Raw genomic sequence first — 10308 nt, 5'->3', positions numbered from 1 at the left:
GGGGCGCACACTCACATCGCTCATCCTGTCCACGGTGGTGCTGACCAGGTAGAGGGTGCTGACGCTGATGTCCCGCACGCTGTCCGCCGGGGGCTCCACCTCGCCGCTGGGCTTCTGATGCTGGGGGCGGGGCGGGGCAGGACCCAAGGTTACCGGGCCATGGGCTCTGGGCCGTGAGGTCAGACCCTGCCCAGCCACCACCCAGGGGAGCCCCGCGTCCCCATGGACGGGAAATGCAGTCTGCACTAAACTCGCCCAAGAAAGCAGGCTCACGGGTAGGTCTAGTCTCCAAAGTAAAGGAAGCCCTGCGCGTGTCCTGTGGGCCACTGGCCGCCTGAGGAGTCACCTCACCCCCGACGCTGGCCCTGCTGACATGGGCAGAAATGGGGGGCCTTCCTGGAGACGTCACCACCTGAGAACACGCCCACTTCGACCAGGAACAGACTACAACCTCCGGACAGTGTGGGGCCTCCGAGAAGCCTGCATCCGAGAGGGACCAGCTTCCCAGGGCTCTGCCTGCCCGGCCACGCCCGCTCTGAAGCACCAGCGCCCAGCACCACACTCAGCAGCGGCACTGGCTGCGGGGACTGTTGACACCTCTCACGGGATGTCAAAGCCAAGCAGCCACACCAGGGAAATGTAGGCCTGGAATGGAATTCTTAAAGCTCACTCTAAAAATACACCAAATACACAAAACAACCTGGAAGGCCTGACCACCCATTAGGCCAAAACAAGTATCTGAACAGACTCAAAAGCGGAACTCTACCTCGCCAGACTCAATGCAGATGACGCAATAAAATTACAAATCCACAATAGCCTGAAAAGCCGTTCCTCTAGAAAATGTTAAATATCCTAAGAGAAACTTTGGGTTGATAAAGAACCCAAACAGGAATTGCAAACTACCCGACAGTGGACACCGAGACCACATCGAAGTCCATCAGGAGCAGAAACATGAGGACACAGACAAGAACATACTTACCCTGAAGAACATACTAGTGTCTTTCAAAAGGCAGAGTTTTAATATTTCAGAAGCCCAGTTAATCGCTTTGTTTTTGTAATTTATAGAGCATGCTAGTTAGTAAATCCTCGCTTAACCCCAGGGCTTTCTCCTATGTCATCTTCCAGAAGTTTTAAGTTTTAGGTTTTAGATTTAGGTCCAGGATCCATTTTGAATATTAATTTTTGTTTGAATATTAAGTTTTGTTTTGCCTGAGGTTCATTATTTTGCATATTTGTCCAATTGTTTCAGCGCCACTGTTAAGAATATAAAGACACCATGCAACAGAGTTGTCAGAACATATTTACAAACCCCAAATCTGACCGAAAACTTGTACCCAGAATACGTAGAGAACACTCACTACTCAAGAACAAGGAAACACACAATCCAACTCAAACACAGGCAGCGGCTGTGACCAGACAATCGGAGAAGATATATGGGGCACGTGAGCGCCTGAGACCAGGCCCAGAGCGGGAGGGCGACCAGGCCCTGTGCGCCCCAAGGCTGGCGGCAGGGATGGCGTGACCACCCCGCAGTGCCTGTTTCTTCCACCAGGGTCTAGCTTGCTCTCCCTCCAGAAGAAAAGTGGGGTCTGCTTAGTAACATTTTAAATAGAAAAGCCTTAAAGAGAGCCCCGTGCCTGTTCCGTCTCTCCTGTCTGAGGAATGACCACTGGGGAGCAGAGGCCCCTACTGACTAAGAAAGCGCTGGGCCCACTCTGCCTGCCCCCACCTGGGGCCACGCACCTTCTGGTGCCCACTCTCCAGCAGAGCTGACAGGTCCCAGCCCCAGCAGGTGGTGGGGCCCTTACCTGGGCTTCGGGGGGCAGTGCACACTGCTGCACGATGTACTCCAGCATCGCCTCGCCCCCAGGCTGCTCCAGGTAGCCATGGTGGGCCATGGCGCTGATTACCTGCACCACCGCCCGCTTCACCTGCACAGAGGGACAGGCCTGCACAGTCCAGTCTGGACACAGGGATCTCACCCCTTTTTCTGCCTGCACCTGTGCCTTTCTCACAGCTCCTCAAAGGTGTCTCACATTCGGGGCTGGGCTCCTCCTACCCCCTCCCCTGCTCTGTCTCACCCTTCAGAGGGAGGTCCCTCAGTCACCAAAACTCCCCCGGGAGTCCTGAACCTGCCTTCCAGCCCCTCAGTGGCTCCACCTGAGGGCACGGCCAGGTCACTTCCTCCAGGGCCACATAGCTCCAGCTCAGCCTTCAAGGGGCTGGCAACTGAGGTCTACATGATGGCAGTCCGATAAAGACCCTGGATGAAGGCCAGGGGCCCCCAGAGTGGCAGCCTCTGTGCAGTCGCATCCCTGCCCACGATTCCACGGGGCTCACATCCCACCCTTGTGGGCCTGCCCCACGTGCTTCCTTCACAGCTGAGGCTGCTCTGTCTTTTCACTGTAATGAGCCATGACTGAGGATGGCAGCTCTCGTGGGTTCTGGGGTCCTTCTAGAGAATTCTCCAACCTGAGGGTGGTGTTGGGACCAGTGCCTAACTTCATGCCTGGGAACTGTGTCAGGAGCAAGGCGTGGGACGCCCAGACACACACCACCGGTGCACACTGATGCTGAGGGCCGGCTGAGGGCCGCACCCGGGCCGCTGGCCGCGCCCCTTACCTTGCTGTTGGGGTCCAGAAGGGGAAGCCTCATAGAGGAGAGGATGAAGGGCTTCTTAACTTCCATTTGAGCAGCTGCAAGAAACAAACAGGTGGCTCAGCCTCCCCATTGAGACCAAGGCCAGCTGGCCTGTTCACCACCAAGAGTCCCAAGGCCCTGTGGCTGGGGTCCAGCCTCAGCATGGCCCTCCACGTGGAGGCGAGGGGAGTGTACAAGCAAAACCCACCACTTCTCTCCAGGAGACAAATAACATTTTTTCCCATTAAAAAGCTAGAAAGGTTGGCAGTTTAGGGCAATAGGACAGTCAAGGAAGTGTGAGCCAAAAATTTTATAACCAACAAAACTGACCAAGTATAAAGGCCCAACGATTCTCTCTCATCATTGATGTTTCAGTCTCTCTTTCCCTCTCCCTTCTCCTCTGAAATCAATTTAAAAATATGTTTTAAAAATATAGAAGATGGGCAAAGATGATACAAACCATAGAAAGTCCCAAACAAGAATTCTGAAACAATGCAGTGGGGGTTCCTTATTCAGGAGTCAGTGTGCTGCAGGATGGGTCTGTTTGGGCTGCCACTGTCCCCTGTCCCTGCCCCTCCCCAAGCTGCCTCACATCCACGGTGCTGTTAGCACCCCGGCCCGACCCTGACCCTCACGGGACGGGGTCAGCACCCTTGCTCCTTAGCAGGCCAAAGAGAAGACCCTGCCGACACAGGGCCACGTGAGGCCTCCATCACCTCTGCTCGCCTCTGCAGCCTGTTCATGTTAAAAAGCCCTCCCAGCCCACGGACTGCAGGCCTCACGTGGCCTCTGCACGCAGGCGGTAGCCGGGCAGTTCAAGCAGCATTGAGAACACAACTCGGTGCGAAATAGGCTCCAGCTCCATGCTGGACAAATCAGCCGTCAAAGCAGGAAACCTGGAACCTTCCATCCTACTGTGAGGAAACCGTCAGACACAAGCAGACATAGGGACATTCTACAGGACAGCTGGCCCCACTTCCCCGAAGGCCCATCCAAGAGGCAGCTGACCAGCGTGCGACCATCAGATTCTTCAGTAACAATGAGTGAGGCCAGAAGAAAGAGAAGGAGCGAGCACCACTCCTAGGGACCTGGAGGAACCAGCCATGGTCCTCCAGGCAGCTGCTGCAGACGTGGTCTGTCTCATCGTGTGACCCTAGGCCAGCCGTGGGCAAACTACGTCCCGCGGGCCGGATCCGGCCCGTTTGAAATGAATAAAACTAAAAAAAAAAAAAAAGACCGTACCCTTTTATGTAATGATGTTTACTTTGAATTTATATTAGTTCACACAAACACTCCATCCATGCTTTTGTTCCGGCCCTCCGGTCCAGTTTAAGAACCCATTGTGGCCCTCGAGTCAAAAAGTTTGCCCACCCCTGGCCTAGGCCATCCATTCACGGCCTGGGGTCAGGATGCAGCATCCAGCATCTGCAGCCAGTGTCGGTGTCAGAGGCAAACCTTTCAAAATGTTCGCAACTTTGCAAAATTGGAAGTTGGGAACAATTCTAAAGAATTCAAAGCGAGACGCCCCTCACCAGCTTCTCGGCCCTGCCCTGTGCACTCACCAGCTGAGTTGATGATGTGCCTCAGAACCTGCAGGGTGCCCACACGGGTCCTCTCATTGCTGGTGTCCAGCTTGGGCAGCAGGAAGGCCAGCAGGCGTTCGGGCGAGCAGCATGCTGCAGGGGAACGCACAGACAGTAAGGATTGGCCCCTGCTCCTTGCTGCCTACACCTCCAAACCTGCCAGCAGGGGGCACACTTGGGACTGAGGCCCTTGCAGCCCCACCCAGGCCCAGGCAGAGGTGGACCCACGCTGAGGCTGCTACCAGGCCCAGGCCCGGACCAGTCAGCCACTCACCCAGCACTGTGAAGCAGCGCAGCACCTCCTTCTGGTTGCTCGTCACCAGGGGACTGGAAGTCTCCACAGGCACACAGATCTGCGGCCAGGGACAGGGGTGACGATGGCACTGCCGCCCCGCGCCTGGCTGGGCGGAAGGGCAGGCCACGTGCTCCTGACAAAGCACCCAGCTCACACACTGCTGAGGGCGGGACAGGGAGGCTGACGGGATTTCCGAGCACACAGCTGGGCTGTCTCGAGGGGAAGGAGTTTGCCAGCCTCAGTAGAGCCCAGCTTGTGAGCCAGAGAGGTGATTGACATTCAGGGAAGCCCTGACCCATAGGCCCTGCCCATCTGTGCTCAGCCAGTTCTCGGAGCTGGAGAAGCAGGTGCTGCACTAGAGTTCCCGTTGTAGAGCCCTGACCTGGTCCCAAAAGGCCCTCCTCCTGCCCGCTCTGCTGAGACGCTCTCACTCTGGAAGAGGAGAGCCAGGTCCTGAGGACTCTCAATCAGTCCTAAGCAGAGCCGTGCGGCCAGGAACCACGCCTCTGCCTGCAGCCACGAGAGGAGCCGTGGGAGCAGAGTCTGGGAGCCCAGCAGGGAGGGCAACCACCCAGGACCCAGTCAGAGCCTCTGGCAGCTGCTCTGGGGTGTCTGGCCACGTGACTGTGAGATACATAGTTTCTGTTTAAGGTGCTACGTTTTACAGTCACCAGTTACAGTAGCAACTAATGCAAATTGGTGGTCACGTGGAAGAAAGGCAAACCTGGATTCTCACTCGCTTTTCCCTAAAAGAAATTCCGGCGGATTCAACAACACAAGTACAAGGAAACGGGAGAATCTGACAAGCAAGTGTGGGGTCAAGGGGCTGAGTATAAGGAAACCTGAGTGTAAAACAGAAGACAGATTAAGGATGACGTGAAAATTATGTTGCAAACAAATATCATAAACAGCCCCAAAATAAAGGACTTCTTTTTTTCTTTTGTCCTTTCCACGGATCACTGCTGGTGAGAGGAATGCTGTTGATGTGTCTGGTTAGTTCTAAGTGGGTGCACTGACTCAGTGCCCACGTGAATGGTTTCTGGATAACAGCCATCCACACAGGAACCACTGAGTGCTCACAAGTGACAGGAGCTGCTCTAGGGGTGGACACAGCTGTGAGCAACAGACAGAACCCAGCCTCACACAGGGGTCCTTCTGGCGGGAGGGCCAGCGAGCAGTCACTGATATAGTTGACCCCTGAACTCGCGGCGTCAGGGGCGCTGACCCCCGAGCAGTCAAAAATCCACACATAACTTCAACTACCCAAAAACTTACTAATAGCCCATTGCGACCGGAAGCCTTACCAATACCATAAACAGGGATGAAAACACACTTTGTAAGTTACCTGACTGGAGGCCAAAAACTTTTAAAGATGTGATTTAAAAAGTATAGAAGAGCTGGGCTGGTGTGGGTCAGTGGTTGAGCATGAACCAGGAGATCACGGTTCGATTCCCAGTCAAGGCACAGGCCCGGGTTGCAGACTCAATCCCCAGTGGGGGGCAAGTAGGAGGCAGCCGATCAATGATTCTCTCTCATCATCATTGTTTCTATCTCTCTCTCCCTTCCTCTGAAATCAACAAAAAATATTTTTTAAAAATAAATAAATAAATAAATAAATACAATAAAAATAAAAGTAAAAGGAGGTCAGAACCAAGGGGAAACACAAAGCGGGGACCAGGACTAGGGAGAAATGATAAGGACAGTCCCTCCTCTCACCGAGCCACACGTCCCATTTGTCTCCCTCCTCCTAGAACTGGGACGAGTGCGGTCTTTATGCCCTTGACCCTGATGGGAATGTGCCTGTCTCCCACTCAGTAGGACGCACGCGGAGGGTGTGGGTAAACAAACTTTATCAAGTTAAAGGAAGTCCTCTCGGATCCCAGCAGCTGGCAGTTCTAAGGATAACTGAGTGCTGACCTTTCTCGGCATCGACTGAGGTCAGAGGCTATTTCCCCTGATCCATGTCCATGTGACACAGAAGCCCCTGCCAAGTTCCCATGACCTCCACACCTCTCCCTGGACCAGGCCCTCCCAGGGCCCCCCAGAGTGCTCCCTGCAACTCACCCCGTGCCAGTGTGCCCTCCACAGGCACACCCCCAGCACCACTCCTGCAGCCTACCTGAGCGTGCAGAGCGGCCAGGAGCGAATCCAGCTGGACCTCCAGCGTGCGGCTGCCCACGCTCACTGCCGCCTCGAGGATCTGGCCCAGGCTCTGCTGGGCAGAGGGGCCGTCAGTCCCGCCTGAAGCCCCCAGCCCTGTCCCCACCTCTACAAGTCAGAGGGAGGGGAGGGATCAGGAAAGGGGACATGGGGAGAGGCCGTAGTGCAGGTTCCCGGCTGCTGTCCAGTGCAGGTGGGAGAAATGTGTCCGGTCCCCACGACCACTGAACCTGAGCGGCTCAGGGCACTCCTGCTCCCATCGGAGGGGATGTTCTTTACCAGACCCTGGCTGAGCTCTCACCTTGGACACGTGGGAGGTCTCGGCGTGCTTCTTGTAGAGGGCAAGGACTCCGGGCAGGAGCTTGGGGAGCTGCTCCTCCAGCTTCTCACTGGGCAGCAAGTGGCTCATGGGTCCCAGGGCCTCCACCACAGCGAGCCGGAGCTGAAGGGGAAGCAGGACAAACCATGCGGCAATGCTCACAGCCCACCGGGGACAGAGTGGCAAAGAGCTCATTCACCAAGAACCCAGGGTTGATGGGAGGAAACCACATGACAGGGTCCGAATGGGGCTAGGCCACGTACTGTCGCCACTCCTCGCCCTCCCCCAAGGCATCATGGGGTGAGGACGGGAGGTGGTGTCCATGGCAACTGGGGCTCAGAAATCAGTGCACTCTGAGAGGACCTGCAGGTGAGACTGCACAGGGCACGTCTCCTCCCTGATGAGATCCCCACCTCCTGACTGAAGGGCACTGGATGGGACAGGTGTACACAGATAGCCCCATCCCTCCCCGCAGAAGAGCAGAGGAGCCCAGGCAGTGGGAGGGGCCTGGGTGGGCAGGCTTGCGGGGAGGGGGTGGCCAGCAAGGTGAGGCATACTTTGGCTTCGCGGCTCTGCAGCCAGTGGTGAAAGAGGGTGTCATAGGCACTGCTGATGTCGGAGGCAAAGGTGTCCTTCCTGACTGTGGGGTCTGGGGCTTGGTCCAGGTTGGCCAAGTACTCAAGGGTGCTCTCGCTGAAGCGCTGCAGGGCTGTGGCAACCGGGTGGTGAGTGGCGAGCGGACACGGGCTTCACACCTAGTGTGCGTGCTGTCCCTTCCAAACCGATGACCACCCCAGAGCACCATCCAGGCTGGGATTCCTGGACTACACTGGGCAAGCACTGTCCCCCCAAGTTCATGTCCAAGCCCTCAGGATAGGGCCTTTTTTGGAAATAGGGTCTTTGCAGATATAATGAGTTAAAACGTGGTCACAGTGGGGTGGACCCTAATACAATAGGACTGTGTCCTCATAAGACGAGAACACAGACACAGGGAGACCAGTCACCCTTCCTCTCACTGTCCTGCCCTACTCCTGAAGCCTGAAGGACCCATGGCCCCCACAAAGGGGTCCTGAAGACAAAAGGCCAAGGAAAGGTCAGGCAGCACCCAGCCCCCACCCTTTAAAGACCCCAGCTGCCCTGGAGGCCCCGACTTACCACAGCAGAACACCACCCTCATGGAATCGTGCTTGGCCATGCCCAGCATGGGCAGCATGGTGCTCAGAACAGACGTCAGGAAGGGCACCATGCCGAACACTGCAACAGACGGGCGTCACAGCAGCCCTGCACCACACCTGCCTGTCTCTCCCACACCCTGTGCCCACCACACGCTGTAGGGCCTTGAGCTCTTTCTGCTCAGCCCAGGGCAGGTGGCAAGGCTGCTGAGACAGGAGGAACCGAGGTGCCAGCAGGGCTCAGAGGAACTCACGGCTTGCTCGAGAACGTGGGTGAAGGGGTGGAGGCCAAGTCGACACCTACCATTGAAGACCGAGAGGTTGGCTAACGTCTGCACCACGAAGCAGTGCGGCAGGACCCCGGGCTGGAACTTGCCCAGCATCTCCTCCATCACCATGCCAACAAAGCGCTTGCCCACCGCCACGAGGACACTGCTGGCAGCCTGCTGCCAGTCAGAAACCAGGTCCTGCAACCTCAGAGAAAACGTGACCTGTCATCCCAGCCAGGAAAAGGGTGCGGGCCCTCACCCTGCAGTTGCCCGAGAGGCAAAATGTACAGCCTGCCCTCAGTCGCGCTGTCTTCAGGCTCCCCAGTGAGCGCTTGCCAGAGACTCAAGCCCAGCGCCCACTCCAGGCGCCACTGCAGAAGGAGCACAGCCCGGGAGAAGGGACCCATGCTGAGCCTGGCTCCGTCCCCCAAACATCGGGATGCGGGCACTGGGCCCCTCCATTCACCCGAGAGCTTAGGAATTCTCTTCTGCTTCGGTTTCCACCTCTGAAATGACAGGGTGGCCCTCCCCACCCAAAGGGCGGTCAGTGTGCAGAACCGAGGGGCCAACCCCGAGGCAGCCAGACCCAAACCCACATGCTAGCAAGTTGGGTGAGAAAGAAGCCCCTGAGCCACGGCCACATCCGGCAGGGGCAGCGCATGGCCTCTGAGGGGGCTTGGCCAGCAGCACATACCTTCACCTTGGTCATCTCGCTGGAGGCCAAGAGGATGATGGCCCTGGTCATGTCCTTGTCCAGCTCACTGATGTGATTACTCACGATCGTCTCCATGGCCCTCAGGATCATCGTCCGGTAAGGATGCGCCAGCTGAGGAGAGAAACCATTGAGGAAGGGCCCGGAAGGTGAGCTGAAGGCCCAGGCACACGGCCAGGGCCTCCAGCGCTCTCCATGGGGGTTGCTCAAAACATCCCCCCTCTCTGCCCCACACGGAGCACTCCTCCTGGCCCTCAGGACCCACTTCACGCCTTGCACATAACAGAGGCCCTTGGTCTTCAGAAGGGCCCAGGCGACCTGTGCAGCCCAACGAAGAGCAGATGGCGAGCAGCGGATCCTGCCATCCCGTGTGGCGTTCTGAGCCCAGGGTGCGAGTCCTCCCTCTGTCCAGTGCCCCCAGGATCTATACAATTCCCGCCGAGTAGGCACTGAGTACCCATTGGCTATCAGATCGAATGCTATGGTGTTGCAGTGCTTGGGTTCAAATCACCCTTATTATACTTAGTTAGGAATGGCCACAGAGCGCAAAACTAGTGATGCTGACGCCAGGTATGCCAAAGAGAGGCCGTGTTTCCACTAAGTGCAAGGTGAGTAGGTACAGGAAAAACAGTATGTACAGAACTCAATACCATCTCGGAGTCAGGCGTCCACTGAGGGTCTTGGAACGTCTCCACTGTGGATAAGGGGAACCACCGTACAGCCAACAGGCAGCCCGAGCCTGTCCTGCCTCTGACAAGTCAGCCAAGTCTGTAGGAGGCCCTGCCCTCCTCCGCAGCCCCCTCTGGAGGGTGTGCCCACCTCCCACCCCTGTCCACGTGCTCCTGTTATTGTAGCTGATGAATGGCTTTCTCTCCCTTGGTTGGGACAGCACAGACCCTGGCAGGGAGAGCCATCCAGTCTCCAGCCAGTGAGTAAATGGGGATGGCCACACTAGGCCTTGGCTCGCCAGCGACAGGAGCTGCAGCTGAACACCCAGTCTCGGGATGGTAGCAACCCTCAGTCCCCGCCTCTGCCCCCCAGTGCCTAGCCTGGAGAGAGCTTGGACTTCGGCTTCCTGCCCAGTGACTTATGTGCCCAGCCCCTCCCTTCAGACCCCAAGGCCCCTCCCCTCCCTGCCCATAGCCCCGCCCCCAGAGC

General features: G+C 56.9%; 1 protein-coding gene across 4 annotated transcripts in view; it reads right to left on the bottom strand.

The window, feature by feature from the left end:
- The window catches only part of MROH1 (maestro heat-like repeat family member 1), a 45121-nt gene that overhangs the window by 32763 nt on the left and 2050 nt on the right, over window positions 1–10308 (bottom strand). For 3 of the 4 annotated variants that reach the window (XM_014538660.1, XM_014538658.1, XM_014538659.1), the window contains exons 4-14: window positions 9133–9264; window positions 8474–8636; window positions 8153–8251; window positions 7555–7706; window positions 6980–7120; window positions 6638–6730; window positions 4498–4576; window positions 4203–4316; window positions 2623–2696; window positions 1809–1931; window positions 16–120 (exon numbers count right to left, since the gene is read on the bottom strand). In XM_014538660.1, coding sequence (XP_014394146.1) covers window positions 16–120; window positions 1809–1931; window positions 2623–2696; window positions 4203–4316; window positions 4498–4576; window positions 6638–6730; window positions 6980–7120; window positions 7555–7706; window positions 8153–8251; window positions 8474–8636; window positions 9133–9264 — 1275 coding nt within the window. Of the gene's footprint in view, window positions 1–15; window positions 121–1808; window positions 1932–2622; window positions 2697–4202; window positions 4317–4497; window positions 4577–6637; window positions 6731–6979; window positions 7121–7554; window positions 7707–8152; window positions 8252–8473; window positions 8637–8726; window positions 8745–9132; window positions 9265–10308 lie in introns of those variants that run through there. The other variant, XM_014538661.1, reaches the window with a different exon arrangement.

The sequence above is a fragment of the Myotis brandtii genome, unplaced genomic scaffold (assembly GCF_000412655.1).
Source record: "Myotis brandtii unplaced genomic scaffold, ASM41265v1 scaffold1956, whole genome shotgun sequence".
In the NCBI taxonomy this organism is placed as follows: domain Eukaryota; kingdom Metazoa; phylum Chordata; class Mammalia; order Chiroptera; family Vespertilionidae; genus Myotis; species Myotis brandtii.
This window is presented reverse-complemented; position numbering and strand designations above follow the sequence as displayed.